Below are 21,714 nucleotides of genomic sequence, written 5' to 3'. Positions count from 1 at the left end.
AGAAATGACTGCTGTTATTATTACTGGTGATAATAATATTATTATTATCGGGAGAATTACTTCTCCTCTCTGGGTCTCAGTTTCCTCATTTGAAAAATAAGCTTCTTGCAATTCCGTAGAATCCCTCCCTCTTCTCTCTTTTTTATTCCTATTCCACCAATGCAGCGCTTTTTGATAATATTGTCCCTGCCCGGCCTCCGCCGCCTCCCTCGTCAGGCCCTGCCCCTCCATGCGCGCTCCCGGGACGTCTGGGCGCCCACGTGGTCGTGACCCGCTCGGCGCGCGCGCAGCTCCGTAAGTGGGGCGGGGGCGGGGGGTACGGGGCGGTGGGGGCCGCGGAGGGGCGCACGTGGCTGCGCGGGCGGGGGCGGAGGGGGTGGTTGCGCGCGGAGCGAGAGGCGCGGGGAGGGTGGAGGGAGGGTGGGGGGAGGGGTGGGTGAGCAGACGCCGCGAGGGGCTGCCGGGGTGGGGGTGGGTGGGGGAGCCGGACCCTGGATGCCGCCGGGGCCACTGGCGGGCTCCGCGTGCTGCTCCGTGGCATAGCGGGGAGCGCGCCCGCCTGGGGTGCCGAAGATCCGGGTTCGAGTCCTGGCGGCGGGTGATCTCCGTTTGTAAAATGAGGTTGTGACGGTCATAGCACCCCCAAGTTGGGGACGTCGTGTATTAAACCCTTTGTCAATGCCACTTTTCATTGTACACCCGTGGCCAGCATACGGTGAGCGACCAATCCTTGCTTCTTCCTAGGCAGTAAGCACTTCATAAGTGCTCTTCCAGGACGCCGCTAGGTGGCGCTATACGCCAGGCCTGGAGTCACTTAAGTGCCTTAACCCTGTTTGCCTCAGTTGCTTCATCTGTAAAATGGGCTGGAGAAGGCAGTGTCTTGGCCCCAAATGGGGTCAGGAAGGTCCAGTACACAGTAAGGGATTAATTATTGCTTTTCCCTAGGCAGTAAATGCTCCAGCACACAGTAAGCGATTAAACCCTGCTCCCTAGGTTGTAAGTACTTAATAAATGTGTTTTCAGTAGACAGTAAGTGATTAATAAATACTCCTGATGTATCTTCTAGATCAGGGGTTTATTAACATATACACACACATACATACATACATACATATACGTATATATCTATTTAGATAATTGCATTTCAGCATCATTGGTTACCTTGGTAATCCCTTGTTTTTTAAAAAAGCATTTCTAGAGGGGTTCAGGACATGTAAAGATTCTAATAATAATTGTAATAACAACAGCTGGCATTTATTTACATATATTAACTGATACTGATACAACAATTTTGGGAAGTAGGTACTGTTACTCCCATTTTACAGATGGGGAAACTGAGGCTCATGGAGGTTAAGTGATTTGCTGAAGATCACACAACCAGTAAGTGTTTTGAGTTGAGATCTGAACCAGGGTCATTCTGACTCCCAAGTCCAGTCCTCTATCCACTGCATCCCTTCTTATGGGGGCTGGGAAGGGTGGGGTGGGGTGGATCTGGGTTTACTGGGATGCTGGTGTGGTGGGGATGTTCATGTCAGAAGCTGAAGTCATGAGGGGATGGGGTTGAGTATGTCAGCAGATACAATTCCATGAGCATTTATTGAACCCGCTACCTGTCTGATTCAACTTCATCCTTTTACAGACGAGGAAACTGAGGCCCCAGGGAGGTTAACTTAACTTGCTACCATGGTAGGTGCTGGGGATACCAAGACAGAAATGAAAATTATCTCTGTCATCAAGAAGCTTAAGTGAATGGGGGAGACCACTTAGACAAAGATAATTAAATACTGTACACAAAGCAGTTTACTTCGTTGGACCAAGAGCTAGAGATTGGGCAGAGTAGCAAAGTCCTTGTTCACAAAGGTCCCTTAAACTGCACCTTCCTGGGACCCAAGGATTCTAAGAGGCCAGGAATGGGATGTGGAGCCCAGAGCAGCGAGGAAGCTCATTTGTGGGATTCTTGAGTGAGTGGAGGAGAGAGGAGGAGGAGGAGGATGAGGATGTGTAATAATTCTGGAAAGACAGGTTAGGACCAGAGAGTAAAGACCTGTAAATGTCAGAGGAGTTTGCATTTTATCCTAGGGGCAATTTGGGGAAGAGACATACTCAGACCTGGGCTTTAAGGATACCTGCCTACCTCCATACATATCTATCCATCCATCATCTCTCTAATAAATAGACTCAGACCTGTGCTTTAAGAATATCTACCAAAGTAGCTAGGTGGCGTAGTAGATAGAGCTCTGGCCTTGGAATCGGGAGGACCTGAGTTCAAATATGGCCTCAGACACTTGAAACTTACCAGCTGTGTGACCCTGGGCAAGTCACTTAACCCCATTGCCCAGCAGAACTAAATAAATAAATAGACTCAGACCTGTGCTTTAAGGATATCTATCTACGTACCTAGATGTCTGTCCAACCATCTATAATCTGTCTACCTAATAAATAGATTCATACCCATGCTTTAAGGATATCCATCTACCTACCTACATGTCTTTCTGACTGTCTGTCTATCCATCCAATAAATACACTCAGACCTGTGCTTGAATGTTACTGTGTGTGTGTGTGTACACACATGTATATCCCTTTGAAGCACAGGTCTGAGTACACACACACACAGAGTAAGCAATTATATGCATCTTATTTATAAACATTTACATTAAACATTTATATGTGTACATATATACTTATGTGTTGTATGTGCATGCATGTATATGTACACACGTGTATACATGCACATAAAGTGGCCCGTGTGTATATACACACGTAATAAAGTGTCTCACTGATATGTATGTGTGCATGTGCACGCGTGCATATATGTGTGTGTTCATACACACATAGACATATACGTCTCTTTCTCTCTTCCTCCTTTCCCTCTCCCCTCCCTTCCTTCCTCCCTTCCTCTCTCTGTCTCTCTCTCTCCTCTCCTCTTCTCTCTCTCTCTCCCTCTCCCCTCCCTTTTCCTTTCCCTCTCCTCTCCCTTTTCTTTCCCCCTCCCTCCCTCTCTTCCTTTCTCTCTCCCTCTGTCTCGGCTGCTTGGTGGAGGGTGGATTGGAGAGATGACAGGCACTGGGAGCAGGGACACCAATTAGCAAAGCTTCTTGCCAAGGCTACCCTTGCTCCTCCTTTCCTCCCACTCTCTTCTTACCTCCCCACTGCTGGCCTCTGACTCCTCCTACCCCCAGACTGCTGTCTGCAGTTACTAATGCTCCCCGGGGCCAGGACATAGCTCTTGGATCCAGGGCTTTGACCACCTGGCTGTTCCACAGAGGATCCTCCAGCTCTAGTGAGCATTTCCCCTGCTGTCCCTTGTGCCTGGATGCCCTCCCTCCTCGTCTCTGCCTCTTGGCTTCCAGTGCCTGGCACATAGTAGGTGCTTCATAGGTGTTGATTGATTGATTAATTGATTGTTTGACTTCCCTGGCTTCCTTTAAATCTCAGCTAAGATGCCACCTTCTGCAGGAAGCCTTTCCCCATCCTTTTTAATCTTGGCACCTTCCCTCAGAGATTATCTCCATTTCATCCTGTTTATAGATTGTTGTCTGTAATTATTTGCGCATTGGCTCCCACACTAGACTGGGGGCTTCTCAAGAGCTGGGGCTGCCTTTTCCTTCTTGCCTTTGCTTTTCTATCCCCAGTGCTTAGCACTTGCAGTGCCTGGCACACAGTAGGTGTCAAACAAACGCTGGTTGACTGATTTCTTTCCCTCTCCCTGTGCCCTTGTAGCTGGTGCCCGAGGTACCCAGAGCCAGGAGTGTGGCCCCGTCTCCTCTCCATGGGAGCTTCCCTTTTGAAGCTCGAGGCTGTAGCCCAGCAAACCGCCTGCAGGACTCACCCCACGCTGCCTCTGCTGCGCTCTGATCTACGCTGCCTCAGGTAGCGAGCGGGCCGTGCCGCCTCCAGCATTGCCCTTGCCCCTTTACCATTCCTACAGATGCCTCCATCCAGTCACTCCTAACTCCCTTCTCTTGGTTCTTTTCAGACGGACCCTCATGGCTGAGCACCTGGAGGCTGTGCCTGGGAAGGCCGAGCCTGCGTCTGTGGCCAGCGAGGCCCCGGGGAACAAGGTTAGGGGAAGCAAGGACCGGGAGCTGAAGAAGTGGGAGGAAACGGAACCCCGAGCCAAGAGGCTGAAGAACAGCGAGGAAGAGGAGGAGCACAGTAAAAAACTCCCCAAGAGGAAGATTGTGCTGCTGATGGCCTATTCTGGGAAAGGCTACCACGGGATGCAGGTGTGTGAACAGGCTCCTGGCCGCCTCCTGCGTGGGGATGGCTCTGCTGCCTCATCGCCGTGGGTTGATACTTCCGAAAGGCAGGGAGGTACTGTCTAGAGCTGGCCTCAGAGAGGCCACACCTGGCCGCGCAATCGCGGGCAAGTCACTGGGCCTCTCGCCGGCCCGGGTGAGAAGGTGCTGACCTGTTTTGGTATGGACTCTCTTCCTGTGAGCTCCCCATCCCAGTAAATCACAGATCTGTCAAAAAATGTTTAAAAAATGTGTAAACAAAAAAAAATTTTTGAAGAAAATGTTAAAGGGCAGCTAGGTGGCGCAGTGGATGGAGCACGGGCCGTGGAGTCAGGAGGACCTGAGTTCAAATCAGGCCTCAGACACTTGACACTTACTAGCTGTGTGACCCTGGGCAAGTCACTTAACCCCAGTTGCCTAGCTAAAAAAAAAATGTTAGAAAGTCTTACTCCAATAGGGATGTTTAGACTAGAGCAGATAAAACTACGAGGAGGAGTAAGGAATATGAGATGATGTTTGTCTCCAGTTATTTGGAGGAGACTTACTTTGGAGAGGGATTGAATGTGTTACCAGACGGCCAAAGGTCATCTTCTAAGCAATGCCGCTGCTTCTCCTTCTTCTCCTTCTCCTCCTTCTCTTCCTTCCTCTTCTCCTTCTCCTCCTTCTTCTCTTTCTTCTCTTCCTTCTCCTTATTTTTCTCCTTCTTCTCTTTCCTCCTTCTTCCTCCCCTTCCTATCCTCCTTCTCTTCCTTCCTCTTCTCCTTCTTCTCTTCCTTCCTCTTCTCCTTCTTCTCTTCCTTTTTCTCCTTCTCTTTCCTCCTCCTTCCTTCTCCTCCTCCTTCTTCTCCTTCCTCCCCTTCCTATGCTTCTCCTTTTCCTTCTCCTTTGTCCTCTTCTTGCCTGGGGTCACACAGACCCCAGGAGTGTCTCACTCCAGAGCCTGTGCCTTATCCACTGTATCACCTCGCTGCCCCAAAGCAATGCTTCTTAATCTTTTTTTGCCCTCTGGACCCTGTGTGCCAGATGGATAGGCAGAGGAAGCAATCACTCAGTCATTAATTTATTTCGCCAGGCACTGTGCTAAGTGCTGGGGCTACAAAGAGAGGCAAAAGACAGTGCCTGCCCTCAAGGAGCTTACAGTCCAATGGGGGAAGACTACATACAAACAGCTATGTACAAACAAGTTCCATAAAAGATAAATAGGAAATAATTAAAAGAAGGAAGGCAGTTGAGAAAAAAGGAAAGAAAGAAGGGGTTGAGAAAGGCCTGCTGTAGAAGATGAGAAGCCTGTGGGCTCCTTCTCACAATAAGGTCTTTAAATGCATCAAATAAAATACATAGGATGCAAAGGAAACCAGTTAGGTTGAAATAGAATGATCAGTCAGTGTGTTAAAGTTAAGTCAAGAAGCTTTTGTTAAGGGCTCACTTAAGTGCCAGACGCCTTGCCAAGGCCAGGCAGAAAGACTCCCTGACCTCAAGGAGCTTATAATCGAATGGGGGCAGACAGCATATTAAAGGGAGCTGAAGAAGTAGTCTCTGAGTCGGGGCATAGTGAAGAAAGCCCAGAAAGTCAAGAGGAATGAAGACATGGCTCACCTGCCCTGGGTACTTCCCAAAGGATGGAGGTTCTGGGAGGAACCAGTTGGTCAATGGAAAGGGCTGCTGGGGCAGAGTGAAGAACTTTTAGGGTGAGACGATTGCTGTGGCCTTGGGAGAGAGAGTCCAGAGGAATCCATGTGCATGGATGCCAGGGAAGAACCCTTGTCCTAAGGCGTAGAGGGGTGGCTATCTGTATTGGTAAAGGGAATGGCTACATAGATGGAGTCACATATCCTTGCCTTATTACATGGACAACCAGAGGGCAGAACTAGATTCAAGGAGTGGAAATTGCAAAGAGGCAGATTTATCTTTGAGGGGATAGTGGAAAAACTTCCTAACGATTAGGCTCCCTCCCACTGCATACTTGCCCTTCTCTCTCCCTGCCTCCCCAGACACTCCCCAACAGTATGAGCAGGGGCTCGATGGTCACTTTGGGGTTAGGCTGCCGATGGGAATCTGGTTGAGGCTGTACGGCCTCTCAGGTCTTCTTCGACCCTGAGGTTCTGTGTAGGACTGTGTGAGATGCCTCACCACAGCCTGGAGGTGACCTTGGGGGGCCTTGAGGAGGCAGTGCCAGCCTCATATCGGAGGTAGGACCTACCAGAGGTCCCATTGGGCTGGAGTGATCTGGAGCCCTGGCCTTGCATGGTGGGTCCTTTGAGGATGCAGAGAGGCTTGTGACCCGGTGTTAACCATCAGGTGAGGAATGTCTTCAGCAAATGGTCAGAGACCCTTGAGGCATGGAGGGGTTGCAATCTGCATTGGTGGAGGGCTGCAGAAGGAAATGGCAAACCACTTTGCCAAGAAAACCCTACAGTCACAAAGGGTCACATATGACTGAACCAACTGAACACCAAAAATGTGCCACACATGGTTCTAAGGTTCTCACATACACATACATGCACACACATGTAGATATATGAGATCTCTATCTAGAAATATGATACATAACTTACATTATCTATATGTATATATATATAATATTGTTCAGTTGCGTCCTACTCTTCATTACCCTATTTGGTGTTTTCATTATATAATATTACACATACTCTATATTGATAATGTAATATATAGTGTATTATTAATATCACATTTATAATATAATATAATATAGCATCATCTGGTATAATGTAAAATTATAAATTGATTTTAATTCTATTTTTAAGACTTAAGCAAGCCAGAATATCCTCTCCCTCTATCTGTGAGTCTAAAGTCCTTATCCCCTTTTAACTTCGCCCTTTACCTCCTGTTCCGGAGAAACTTGCCTGAAGGTCAGGCGTTTGTCTTGTAATTACCTCCACCCTTTCCTCTGGGAGCTGGGGGGGAGGGGGCGGCCTTTGAGTCTCTGTTCCGTTACTGTAATTTTTATCTCCACCCTGGTAACCTCACCCACCATCTGCTCAACCCAAATTCTTGTTGATTCATCCTAAACTGCTGCACAGTCCTGTTATCTGAGGATTCTTCCCATTTTATGAATGGGGAGGAGCCGAGGTGACGCTCATTAAGATGTTTGCTGATCCGGATTTGTCGGGGGAGGTCCAGATGATGGACTTTCAGGCCCATCAGAAGGAAGTCATGCCTGGGATTAAAAGACCTGCTCTTCCCTCACTGGGAGGTCATTTGGTTGAGCTGAGGTAGTCATTTCTGCTGACTTTGTTAATAAATTGATAAAATTCAGAAATTTTGAACCTCAGTCTACCTCTATTCATTTCTATCCCACAATACATGGTGTGTGAAATATTTTATTTTATATTTTATTGTATAATATATATAATATCTAGATGCATATCTCATACACCAGTCCCTATATATACATATTGATATAGCATAAATATTAAAAATATCCATTCTGTTACATTAAATATTCGACATATTAAATATTAAAATATATCCAGATATATAGATATGTTGTGGTTGAGTTGTTTCAGTCATGTCCAACTCTCCGTGACCCTATTTGGGGTTTTCTTGGCAAAGACACTACAATGGTTTACCATTTCCTTCTCCAACTCATTTGACAGATGAGGAAACCAAGGCAAACAAGGTTAAGTGACTTGCCCAAGGTCACACAGCTAGTCAGTATCTGAGGTTGGATTTGAACTCAGGTCTTCCTGACTCCAGGGCCGGTATGCTCTATCCACTGTACCACCTAGCTTGCCCTAGATGGATATAGATATCTCCTATACCAGTCCATATACACAAACATACACCTTACAATATATGTCATATATGTAATATAGCTGTAATATTATTGTATATAAAGCGTTATGTGTATGTGAATAATCTCATATGCCAGTTCCTTCCAGTTCACAAATTTTGTGATTCTAAGTGCTGTGCTTTAGAGACAGGCAGCCCTGAGTTCAAATCCTAACCCCAACACTTAATAGCTGGTGACCCTTGACATGTCATAGAATTCCCTCCTACTTATCTGCAGAGGCATAGAAGGGTTGGGCTTATGTAGGTTCCCCAAACTGATGAAATCAGTCGCAGATCCTTGAGTATTTGATAAAGTTGCTGGAACTGGAGAAATAGGGGGCAGTCCTTCCCCTTTGAGGTTGGTCTCATGGGCTCCTGCCCTAGGCAGGTTTTGCCATAAGTGGTTTGAGGTGTCCTTGGGAGTTTGGAATTTCAGTTGGCGTCTTTGTTGAGGGAGTTTGAAAGTAAACACTATCAGACTTTTTTATGCTCCAGACTTAAGGAAAATGTGGGTGATCCCTCACCATATTCGACTTGATAGTCAATCTTCACTCATTTCATCTTTTAGCTCAGAGGAGGGAGGACCTTTACCCCGCATTGCTGTTACCTTGTATTGCTTTGTATCAGCAGTGGAAAATAAAGCACATCCCTCCCTTTCTCAGAGGAATTTGGGGTCCTCCCAGTTCAAGACTATTGAGGATGACTTGGTGTCTGCCCTTGTTCAGTCTGGCTGCATTCCGGAGAACCATGGTGAAGATATGAAGAAAATGTCCTTTCAGAGGTGTGCACGGACAGACAAGGTATTCTCCTTTTCTTCAAAAAACTGATGCTCTTTAAAAAAAACCCATGTCACTTCCCTCCCTGCCAACCAAAGCTCTCCCTTGTAACAAATATAGTTGATAATAATAGGTAACATTTATGTAATGCCTATTATATGTCAGGCATTGTGCAAAGAGCTTTACAAATATTATCTCATTTAATCCTCACAACAACGCTGGGAGGTAGGTGCTGTTATCATCCCCATTTTTAAAAAAAATAATATTTTATTTTTTTCCAATTACATGTAAAGATACTTTTCAATATTCACTTTTTTTTTTTTTAGTGAGGCAGTTGGGGTTAAGTGACTTGCCCAGAGTCACACAGCTAGTAAGTGTCAAGTGTTTGGTCTGAGGGTGGATTTGAACTCAGATCCTCCTGACCCAGGGCTGGTGCTCTATCCACTGGGCCACCTAGCTGCCCCACAACATTCACTTTTATACGATTTTGAGTTCCAAATTTTTTTCTCCCTCCCTCTGATATAAGTTATACATGTATGGTCATATTAAACATATTTCCACATTAGTTGTATTGTGAAAGAAGAATCACAACAAAAGGGAAAAACCAAGAGAAAGAAAAAACAACCAAAAAAAAGAGAAAATAGTATGCTTTGATCACATTCAGAGTCCATAGTTCTTTCTCTGGATGTGGATAGCATTTTCCATCATGAGTCTTTTGGAATTGTCTCGTATCGTTGTATTGCTGAGAAGAGCTGAGTCTATCAAAGTCGATCATTGCACAATGTTGCTATTATTGTATCATCCCCATTTTACAGATGAGGAGACTGAGGCAAACAGGTTAAGCAACTTGCCACATATATAGGCCCCTTGGGAACACTGAAAGGATTGCAGATTTGCAGCCCACATCTGATTGTTATCTCTATAAAAGAAAGGTGTTATTCAGACAGGTAAGAATCTGAGGCTGGTAAGCTGGTAAGTGTCTGAGGTCAAATTTGAACTCAGATCTTCTAAGCTATTGGCACACAACTCTGTTCACTTCGTTGCCTAGCTGTTAGGAGAAAACCAGACGTACATTGGTCATGTTTGATAATCTATTCCTCATTCTACACCTGTGACTCCCCACCTTTCTCCTAAAAGAACTTTCTTGTTTTTAAGAATTAGATTTTTATTGATGTCACCTTGATTTCTCCTCCTCATCTCCCCTCTCCCACAAACAAAAAATTTAAAAATAAAAAATAAAAGGAAAAAAATTCTGGCAAAGTCAATCAACACTTTGAAAAAAAAAATCTGAGAGGGGCAACTAGGTGGCTCAGTGGATAGAGTACCAGCCCTGGTCAGGAGTTCCTGAGTTCAAATCTGACCTCAGACCAAACACTTGACACTTACTAGCTGTGTGACCCTAGGCAAGTCACTTGACCCCAAATGCCTCACCAAAAAAAAAAAAAAATCTGAGACCACGGTGCGGTTCTGATTTGTGTGAATGATGAATCCCGTGATTGGTCTCTTGCATTCAGATTCTCACTCTTCAAAGTTAATTATGTAAAACACGGTCCCTGGTTCCAGCCCACTGGAAACATTCTGGGAGGACTAGGCCACTTCACGGGGTTCATCACTTGTACTGATTGGGACCTCGCAGGAGGCAGGCAGCATGCTTCTTCAGTGGGAAAATTTATTCTCCCTGAAATAGCCACAGCCAAGACTTGTGATGTCACAAGACAGGTTCCCAGGCAAAGGAGTAGTGGTCTTCAGTCCCGGGAAGGTGGGAGTTGCTATTACAGTTTAAATTAATGAGATTTGACTTTTTATGTTAATCAAGTTTCTCTGGAAAATGGGGTTACAAAGGTGGGGGTAATTACGAGACGAAAGAAAGCTTGATCTTTAGGCCAGTTGCTCTATGCCTGGGAGAGCCTTGCACTCCAGCCCTGTCTTCTCCCTCCCTCAGATTACCTTATGTACCTTTGGTCTGATTAAACTTAAAAAAACCCAAACCCTCTAGTCCCTTTTTAATTAACTGTCAGGATGATAGTGAGAAGCTAATTGACTAAGTCAGTCATCTCATTTTAGATTATAAATTCTTTTTATCAGTTTTTTAAAGATTAATGAATTCATGTATAACCCGTATCGAGTTGCTTGCCTTCTCAGTGAGGGTGGATGGGGAGGGAGGAAGGGAGAAAGTTTTCAACCCAAAGTTTTAAAAACAAATGTTGAAAATTGTTTTCACATGCAGATGGGAAATAAGATATACAGGCAATGGGGTATAGAAATCTATCTTGCCCTACAGGAAAATAGAAGGGGAAGGGGATAAGAGAAGGAGGGGGGTGATAGAAGGGAGGATAGATTAGGGGAAGGGGTATTCAGAATGCATGCTGTCTTGGAGTGGGGGGAGGGGCGATATGGGGAGAAAATTTGGAACTCAAAATCTTGTGGAAGTGGATGTTGAAAACTAAAAATAAATAAATTAATAATAATAAAAAAATTCAAAATTAGTGGATTGCCCATACTCGGGTCGTCTGGGAAGACTGAAAGAATTTCAGATGTGCAGTCCATGTCTGTTTCTTACCTATAAAAAAGACAGGTTAAAGTAAGGTATCTAACTTTTCCAAACTATGTGTAGACATGTGTCACTCTTGTATCTGGCATAGGCGCATATCAGCAGTTTGGAGAAGGAGACAGCAATAACTGTCGGTTTCATTCTTGTCCAGTTTTTTCTTTCCCTTTTTTTTTCTTAGAGGGGAAATCCACCCCTGGGCCTGAGACTCTGGCTGTGTGTACTCAATCTTCTTGTCTGAGGCACTCTGAAATGGAGCCCTTCCTGTGGACTTCTGTTTCTCTCCCCCGTCCCTGCCCCCAGATATGTAGAGCTTGGATTTCTTATATAATTCAAATTCTACATGGGAATTCCAACACTGTCCTGCTACACACACACACACACCCCCAGCTGTTCTAACTGGCTTCTCCTTTCCAGGGTGTGTCTGCTGCTGGCCAGATTGTATCCCTGAAGGTGTGGCTCATTGACAACATTTTGGAAAAGATTAATAGTCATCTTCCATCTCATATCCGGATCCTAGGTAAGAACAGAGAAGGTGGAGGAGTTGTCTGAGGCTTAATGAACCTCTTAGAGGTGGGAGACTATGGGTGTAGAGCATTGAACACGCTGTTAGACTTGGTTAATGTGTCCATTAATTCCTGGACTAATTTACTAAATAAGTTATCATTTACTGTTTGAGAAATAATTTACCAAATGAGTTATAAAATGAATATATGAAGAGGTTGAATTAGGTGACCTCTCACTAGGGTCCCCTTCCAGCAGCAATATTATTGAATTATAGCTAAAATGATGATCAGAGGTGAATGGTGGACAACCCAAACTTCTGAGTGCTTTCTCTGCTCTGACAAGATGTGGCTAGTAGGTGTCTGAGGCTGGATTTGCACTCAGGAATGTGAGTCTTCCTCACTGTAGGCCAGGCACTCTATCCACGGCACCACCTACCTGCCCTTGGAGTCAAGAAGACCAGAATTCAAATCCAGCCTCAGACACATCCCAGCTATGTGACCCTGGGCAAGTCACTTCACCTCTATCTGCCTCCCATCTGTAAAATGGGAATAATGATAGTACCTACCTCCTGGGGTTGTTGTGAAGCTCAAATAAGATGAGAAATCATAAAGAGCTTAGCACAGTGCCTGGCACATAGTATTCCCTTCCTTCTTCCCCTCTTCCCTGTAGGACTATGGGGATTACCTTGCCTCCGTCACACTGTTTTGTATAATAATTATCTGTGTGTCTGCCCCCAAGTAGAGTGCAGGTTCCTTGAGGGCACAGACTACGATATCTTAAAAAAAAACAAAAACAACTAATGTTTTGCACGTATAGAACATGTACTGATTTTTATCAGTATGGGGAACACCAGGTATTAGATCTTTCTCCATCAAGATGAGCCTTCATCCCTTGGAGGCTCAGAGAGTTTATAAGATTATGAGATTAGAAAGGACCTTAGAGGTCATCTAGTCCAACCCCACTTGTACGGATGAGGAAACTGAGGTTCAAAGAAGGGAAGTCATGGAGAGCCACACAGCTGGTAAGCGAGAGCACTCAGTCCTATGAAGCAAGTGCTCTTCCCTCTGTACCAGCAGTTTTCAAAATTTTTGGTCTCAGGACCCCTTTATATTCTTAAACATGATTGAGGGTTGCAAAGAGTTTTTATATATGTGGGTTATTGATATTTGCTGTATTAGAAATTAAAAACTGATAAAATTTTTAAATATATTCATTTAAAGATAATGAACCAGGGGGCGGAGCCAAGATGGCAGAGTAAAAGCAATGACTTGCTTGAGCTCTCCCCAAAACCCCTCTAAATACCTATTAAAAAAAAAGATAATGAACCCATTACATGTTACCATAAATAATACTTTTTATAAAAAACAACTTTATTTTTCAAAACAAAAAAAAATTTAGTGAAAAAAATGGCAATTTATTAGCTGCGTGACCCTGGGCAAGTCACTTAACCCCGATTGCCTCACCAAAAAGGCAAAAAAAAAAAAAAAAGAAAAAAAAAGAATGGCATTGTTTTACATAGTCTTGCAAATTTCTCTAATATCTGGCCTAATAGAAGACAGCAGATTCTCCTGTTTGTTTATTCTGTTGTGATATGTTGTTTTAGTTGAAGTATATGAAGAAAATCTGGCCTCATCCAGGTGTATGGTTGGTAAAGGAGGAGTCGTTTATAGGCAAATAACATCTTAATGTTATTTTGAAAATAGTTTGGACCTTGAGGACCCCCTGAAAGGATCTTGGGAACCTCCAGGGGTTTTGGGGCACACTTTAACAACCACTGCTCTGTCGCAAACTGCCTTTTGCACGTGGGAGATGCTTAATACATTTTCATTGAATTTTTGGTTGAGGGAGTAACATGGTATCAGTGTACAATATACTTGATTTTAACTCAGGAGACCTAGGTTCTGATCCTGGCTCTGCCAGTCATCACCTGTGTGACCCTAGGTAAGTCACTTATCCTCTCTTGGTCTCAGTTTCCTTGTCTGTATAATGAAGGGGCTGGGTCTCTGAGTTCCTTTGCAGTCTTAGATCTAGAATACTATGAACAATAGCCAACATTTATATAGCACCTACTGTGTGCCAGGCATTATGCATGCTAAGTGCTTTACAAATATTATCTCATTTAATTCTCACAACAGCCCTAGGAGGTAGGTGCTGTTATCATCCCCACTGGGAGGCAAACATCATTTAAGTGACTTGCTCAGGATCACACAGCTAGTAAGCATCTGAGGCTGGATTTGAACTCAGGCCCAGCGTTCTGTCCACTGTGCTACCAGCTGCCTCTGTGACTGGATGATTTCTGAGGACAGTCAGTCAGCAAGCATTTGTTAAACCATATGCCCTACACTCTGTGCCAGACATTGGATATATAACTACAGAGAATGAAACAATCCCTGCCCTCAGTGAGCTTATGTTCTAATTGGAGGAGACAACAAGCACATACAGAATTACAGATAGCCTAAATATAAAATTAATAAAAAGATAGACACACATACAAAGGAGTTCAATACAAGATAGTTTGGGAAGGAGGGTGCAGGCAGTTAGAGAGATCAGGAAAAGCTTCCTGTGGAAGACCGAGAGATTCTGAGTTTTGTGCCTTCTAGGCATGGTGGACAGCTAGTGCAGAGGCCTGGAGATGAGAGCTGCCGCCACTCCTAATCTAATTGCAATTTATAACATTTCAGTGTTTCTTTGCCCACCCTCTTTCATTCCCATTATTCCTCCCCAGGTTTGAAGAGAGTCACCGGGAGTTTTAATTCGAAGAACAGATGCGACGCAAGGACCTATTTCTACATGCTGCCGACCTTCGCCTTCGCCCACAAGGACCACGACGTCCAGGACGAGAGGTACCGCCTGAGCCCGGAAACCCTTGAGAAAGTCAACCAGCTCCTGGCTGGCTACAAGGGGACCCACAACTTTCACAACTTCACCTCTCAGAAGGGCCCCAAGGAGCCAAGCGCCAGGCGCTACATCATGGAGATGCACTGCGAGGCGCCCTTTGTGCGGGAAGGCATGGAGTTTGCCGTGATCAAGGTCAAGGGCCAGAGCTTTATGATGCACCAGATCAGGAAGATGATCGGCTTGGTGATCGCCATCATGAAGGGCTACGTGCCCGAGTCCGTGATGGAGCGCAGCTGGGGAGAGGAGAAGGTGGACATCCCCAAAGCGCCAGGGCTCGGGCTCGTCCTGGAGAGGGTCCATTTCGAACAGTACAATCGGCGTTTCGGGAACGATGGGCTGCATGAACCCCTGGACTGGGTGGAAGAGGAGGAGAAGATGACTGTGTTCAAAGAGCAGTATATCTACCCCACCATCATCAAGACGGAGATGGAGGAGCACTCCATGACGAACTGGCTGAACACTCTTCCAAACCACGACTTTGATGCTGGCTCTCTGGAGGCCAAAGCAGATGCCGGGGACGCGAAGGTAAGAAGGGCAGGGGAGTCCCCAGGAGGAAGCTAATTCCCAAATTTCAGAAAATGACTCTTGGGGTGGGGGATTGTGGCTTCCTGAAACCTGGTGAGTTTGAGAGCACTAAATTTGGCCCCAGGCTCCCTGAAACTTCTCGCCCCTGCGTGTCACTTTTGCTCAGGAAGCGTCTGGGACTGCTGATTGTCTACAGATTCTTTCGCTGGACATTTAAATGTCTGCTCACGCTGGCTACAGCCTGTCTTTCCAAGCTGATGACACATTATGCCCCTTGTGACGATTAAAAAATTATGAAAGACCAAGGTTCTGGGTAAATTAAGATCAGTTTTATTGACTGGGTCTAGGAAGCAGTCAACAAAAAAAAGGCTCAGTGTCCTCTTGGTAGCCAAAGAGACGGAACCTCTTGAACCTTTGATATTTATGAAGTCTTTTGAAAAAGGGGTTCACCTGAGGGTGAAAATCAACTCTGATTGGCCAACAAAAGAAAGAATATTGGGGCAGCTAGGGGGTGCAGTGGATAGAGCACTGGCCCTGAAGTCGGGAGGACCTGAGTACAAATCTGGTCTCAGACCACACACTTGACATTTACTAGCTGTGTGACCCTGGGCAAGTCACTTAACCCCAATTGGCTAAACAAGAAAGAAAGAAAGAAAGAAAGAAAGAAAGAAAGAAAGAAAGAATATTATAATTGGAGATGGGTCTGTATGTTAAAATGAGGGTCTTGGGGTTTTTTTTGTTTGTTTGTTTGTTTTTGCTTTTTTTGGTGAGGCAATTGGGTCAAATGACTTGGCCAGGGCCACATAGCTAGTAAGTAGGGTCTTGGGTTCTTGACTTGTGTCACCAAAATCTTGGTTAATAGAGACATCAATTTCCATATCACTTGTTAAGATAGAAGGGAGAGTCAGCACTTCCCCAGACCTGTCTGAACAAACACAATGAGTAGGAATTCACCCATTAGCCCAAACTTAGAATATGTTTTACTGTCTGTTAAGATCTTGGCCTGGTTGGTCAATCAGATTTCCCACACTAGTTGGTTTCTGGATAAGGAAGTAGAAAAGGGGGAAAACCTTGGTCCTAATACAATAATTAGTTATTAAATACAGGAGAAAAATATTGATTTCTCACACCCTTCACACATTTGACCTGCTTGCTGTTCCCCATCCATAACTTTCCATCTTTTACCTCCATGTCTTTGCACAGGTTGTACCCCATGCCTGGAATGCTCTCCCTTTTTAACTCTGTATCTTGAAACATCGAGTACCCTTCAAGAAGTCCTTTTTTTGTTTGTTTGTTTGTTTTGCTTCTTGGTGAGGCAGTTGGGGTTAAATGACTTGCCCAGGTCACACAGCTAGTAAGTGTCAAGTGTCTGAGGCCTAATTTGAACTCAGGTCCTCCTGACTCCAAGGCCAGAGCTCTATCCACTGTGCCACCTAGCTGCCCCCAAGAAGTCCTTTTATATGAACACTTTGTGGGTACTTCTATGCCATCCCCACCCCATGTAAACTCCTCAAAGGCAGGGATTGCTTTGCTTTTTTCTTTGCAGCCCTAGTGTCTGGTATATGGAATGAAATAAGCATTTATTAAGCACTTACTGTATGCCAGGCACTGTGCGAAGTGCTTTTCAAATATTTTCTCATTTGATTGTTAAAACAATCCTGCAAGGTAGGTGCTGTTATTATCCCCATTTTACAGTTGGGGGACGAGTCAGACAGTGATTGAATGACGTATACATGGTTACAGAGCTAATAATTGTCTGAAACTAGATTTGAATTCAGGTCTTCCTGATTCTACACTCAGTACTTTACCCACTGTACCACCTAACTGCCTCTATATGTAATAGGGGCTTAATTCTGCTTGTTGACTGTTTAATTCGTGGCTCCATTCCTTGCCAAACATAAGGAAAAAAAAGTGGTTTAGGGAAAGAGAATTGAATTTGGAATTAGGAGTCCTGAGTGTGAATCCTGGCTCTGCCCCAATAAATCAATCAATCAATCAATATCTATTAAGAGCCTACTATGTGCCATGTTTCTGTGTGACCTCAGGTAAGTCATATCACTTCTAGCTTATAGTTAACTTCTTAGTTAACTTAGAGTTAACTAGCCAACTTCACAGAACAGATCCTTTTAATAAAAGGAACAGATCCTTTTAATAAAAGGGTCTGTTCTGCAAAACTTGGACTCGGTCAGAAGGCCGCACCCCAGGACCTAGAAGGCCACATGTGGCCTCGAGGCTGCAGGTTCCCCACCTCTGATACATAGTACCAGTGATACTATCAGGAAGATCTTGTAGTACATAGAATGGCCTGAATCAAAGAGCAGTCACTAGGAGGGCGTCCCAGGGACCTAGCCTTGTACTCTTCACCATTTTTATCAGTGACTTCGAAGAAGCCGCAGATGACATAATTGTCAGATTAATAGCTGGTATGAAGCTGAGAGGGGATAACTAAACACACTGGATGAACAAGGTCAGGCTCCTGAAAGATCTTGAAAGGCTAATATAAGACAAAATTTAAGAAGAATGAATGTAAGGCCCTGTACTTGGGTTCAAAAAAATCAACTTTCCAGGGGCAGCTGATTAGAGCATCAGCCCTGGAGTCAGGAGGATCCGAGTTCAAATCCAGCCTCAGACACTAGTTGTGTGACCCTAGGCAAGTCATTTAACCCTGATTGGCGCCCCGCCCCCCCAAAAAAATTCAACTTCCCAAGTACAGGATAAGGGAAGAAGTATGTTCAGAAAACAATTGCTGTGAAAAAGAGCTCAAGTTTTGAGGTTTTTGTTTTTGAATGAACTTTAAGGTCATTGTGAATGAACAATGTGTGTGTGACATGCCAGCTCCGAAAGCTGACACTGTCCATTAAGGGCAAGTCATCAGCTGCAGAATTATGGAAGTGACAGTCCTACTGTACTTCACCCTGGTCAGACCACATCTCAGTTTGGACACATTTTAGGAAAGGCAGAGGTAGACTTGATCTCAAAGAGAATGGCGAAGATAATGAAAGCACTAGTGGTGTGGAGTGGTGAGAGTACTGGGTCTGGGTTCAGGAATTCCTGAGTTCAAATCAGACACTTAGGAATTGTGTGACCTCGGAAGAGTTACTTCACCACTGTTTGCCTCGGTTTCCTCATCTGACAATGGAAATAATAATAGCACCTACCTCCCAGGGTTGTTGGGAGCACTAAGTGTGAATTAACATATAAAAAAACCTTTAAAAATCTTAGCAGTGCTATAAAAATGCTAGTCGTTATTTTTATTGTTGTTGTGTTCGGTGTATTATTATACCATCCCAGATGAGGATCAGTTGAAGAGATGTTACCATGTTACCATGGAGAGGAGAATGCTTAGGAAAGACATTTTATGCAGTTTTCAACACTGCTGATGTGAACTTGGTTTGCTTGAATAAGATGAATATTTTCAGACACAACCAGTGTGGGAATTTGTTTTGTCTATACATTTTCCCCCCTTTTCTTCTTCTATTTTTTTTTTAAATTTCACAACATAGAGCAGGAGGGAAAGTGAGCTGAGAGATGTAGCGTTGCCAAAAAAAAAAAAAAAAAAAAGGAAAGAGGTTCCTTGAAGCACTTTTTTTTTTTTTGGCTAGGCGATGGGGTTAGGTGACTTGCTCTGGATCACACAGCTAGTAAGCATTATGTGTCTGAGGCCAGATTTGAACTCAGGTCCTCCTGACTCCAAGGCCGGTGCTCTATTCGCTGTGCCACTTAACTGCCCCACTTTTTTTTTTTTTAAAGAAGAGAACAGAAGGGAACCCAGACAAGGTGGACAGCTTTGAAAGTAACGTGACTGAATTCATATATTTAGAAAGGAAAGCAAGCTGTACATAATAGGGATGCACAGTTTCATGTATAAACCTCATTTTCTGTTCTATTTTATTTGGTTTTTGTAAAGTTTGGAATTTTTCAGACCTTACAAAGTTTTTAAAAACAACAACAAAAACAGTTCTCTGTGGCCCCAGCAGGCAGGAGTAAGAGCCACAGAGGCAAATTTCAGGGACCTGAGGTTGGAAGGACTCCCTTAGAGTTAGCAGCTGTCCACAAGTGCAGTGGGCTGACTTTCCCATAATTAGATGTCTTTCTTCTGGGGCTGGGTGACCACTTGTGGGCAAATGTTGTCGAAGAGATTCTTCCTTGGGTGTGAGCAGATTCAGCTAGATGGCCCCTGAGGTCTTATTCCGATTTGAGATAACATGGTTCTCTGAATGAGCCTTGCTCAAATGATGCTCATTTGTGTCTTATCTCAAGTTTGGAAAATGCAATATGGTTTCTGTTTACCAGGTGATACACAGGAGTGCTCACCACTCAATTTTTTCGTCTCTCATTGACTCATCCAAAACTCTTCTCTTCTCTCATAGACTACTGGTAGTCTTAAAGGCAGTGACGGAGGTGGGGATGACTCTGACTGAGAGGACGTACGTCACCAGGGGAGCAGAGCCACACCATTTCCGTATCTTACCTCGGCGGACCTTTGCAAATTCCTCTGCAACACACATCGTCACACATCCTTGGCTTATTGACTTGCTTATTGTGACCAGTTGCTAATGATAGATAGGAGCTGGGGAGATAGAAATCATCGGGATCATGGTCCTTGACATAGAGGATGTCAGGGCCAGAAATACTTGAAAATTTTATGCTTAAAATAAAGGACTGACTTGAGGATTCCAAAGCATGGTAGCCTTCTATGTTTGGAACACAAAATAAACTGCCTCTAGTCTGCTGTTAGTCCATTCTTTTAATGTTGCCCACTTCTAGAACATTGGGAAAGGGAAAATACATGTGTGTTTTGTTTTTTTTTAAAGAAATGATTTTATTAAATTGTGCTTCTCTATTTGTCACTTTTTTTGGGGGGGAGTCAATTTCTTCCTCACTGGGTTATTCTATGATTTCTAGATTGTGTGAAGTGTTTTTCTTTCTTTAATACATTTCCTGAGCAGCTGCCATTTGAAAAGGCCTTTTGTTGGGTGCTAAAGGGAAGACACAGACAAATAAAAGAGACTTTTGTGTCTTCAAGGGCTCAATTTAATTCAACACGCACTTATTAACTGCTTACTGTGAGTCAGGGAGTGAATCAGGCACTGGGGATTCAAATATCGAAATGGAGCTCCAGCTCCATTTTCCCATCTGTAAAATGGGGATAACAAGGGTCTTAACACTTACCTAATAGGGTTATCATGAGGATCAGAAGGGATATTATATATGAAGCACTTTGCATTTTGTGCTATTTATGTCTGTTATCCTTCTAGTTAGCCACTAAGGCATAACACCCACCTCCCACTTCAGTGCCTTACACTGGATGTCCCCCATTCTTGGAATACTCTCCATCCTTCTTTCTGCCTCTGTTTCTCTGGCTTCCTTCAAGGCTGCTCGTCAATGCCACCTTCTGCCAGAAGGCCTTTCCTGGTCTCTACATCTGGCAGTGCATTCCTTCTGAGATGACTTCCTGTCTACTTTCTCTATTTTCTGACTCCCTAGTGATTCACATTGTTATCTTCTCTGTTAGGATGGGAGCTCTTTGAGGCCAGGAATCATGTTTTGGTCTTTCTTTGTATTCCTGAGGCTTAGCCTGTCACATAGTAAATGCTTAATAAATGCTTGCTGACTGATTGACTAAATACAAAATGAGATGGTCCCTGCCCGCAAAGATCTTGGGGGGGGGGCAGCATGTTCACAAATAAGTCACTATAGCATATGTACAAAATAAGCTCTAATAACTATGGGAATCAGGAAATGCCATTTTAAGGTGGTGGTCTTGAAGAGAACTAGGGGGTTGAGGAACCGAGAGGAAAAGAGGAAAACTGGTCCCAAAGTAAAGCAACTTGCTGCAGGTTTGTTGTTCAGTCTTTTTTCCAATTGTGTCTGACTCTTTGTGATTCCATTATTCCATTTGGGATTTTCTTGGCATAGATAGTGGTATGGTTTGCCATTATCCTTCAGCTCATTTTTACAGGTGAAGAAACTGAGGCAAGCAGGATTAAGTGACTTGTCCAGGGTCACCCAGCTAGTAAGTGTCTAAGGCCACATTTGAACTCAGGTCTTCTTGACTCCAGATCCAGCACTCTATCCCTTGTGCTACCTAGCTGCCCCTGCAGCAGGTTACTCACCTAATAAGAATATGAGGCAGGATTTGAACCCAGGTCATAGTCTACTCACTCTACCACAGCTGCCTTCCCTGGTACTCACAGCTGTAGTCAGCTACCCAAGGCACTGGTTGTTCAGACTCTTGCTCTCACACTCTTGGGTCTGAAGCACCAAGACTCTGTCCATGGTATTAATGGCTGTTGCTCCTAATAGTGGTGATGGTGCAGTTGTTTATAGAAAGGGTGGGATTTGGAGTTAGGATGATTTTGATTCATTTCCTGCCTCAGATGTTTTTTGGCCCAATGACTCAAAGATTAAGAGATTTGCCGAGGGTCAC

At 44.3% G+C, this 21,714-nt stretch overlaps 1 protein-coding gene across 2 annotated transcripts; it reads left to right on the top strand.

Annotated features, from left to right (window-relative positions):
• The first annotated feature begins 229 nt into the window (after window positions 1-229).
• Window positions 230-20,021, top strand: PUS1 (pseudouridine synthase 1). 2 transcript variants are annotated; one of them, XM_027844063.1, is made up of 7 exons: window positions 230-294; window positions 3,721-3,870; window positions 3,977-4,226; window positions 8,693-8,830; window positions 11,772-11,874; window positions 14,587-15,284; window positions 19,655-20,021. In XM_027844063.1, the coding sequence occupies exons 1-7, from the start codon at window positions 230-232 to the stop codon at window positions 19,703-19,705; spliced, it is 1,455 nt and encodes a 484-aa protein (XP_027699864.1). In that variant the 3' UTR covers window positions 19,706-20,021. The 2 variants fall into 2 exon arrangements, with proteins under 2 accessions (XP_027699864.1, XP_027699865.1); XM_027844064.1 differs by lacking the exon at window positions 230-294 and adding an exon at window positions 1,632-1,686.
• Window positions 20,022-21,714: the final 1,693 nt, after the last annotated feature.

The sequence above is a fragment of the Vombatus ursinus genome, unplaced genomic scaffold (genome assembly GCF_900497805.2).
Source record: "Vombatus ursinus unplaced genomic scaffold, bare-nosed wombat genome assembly UNPS02014935.1, whole genome shotgun sequence".
Lineage (NCBI taxonomy): Eukaryota > Metazoa > Chordata > Mammalia > Diprotodontia > Vombatidae > Vombatus > Vombatus ursinus.
Note: the sequence above shows the minus strand (reverse complement) of the source record. Positions and strands in the feature narration are given on the sequence as shown.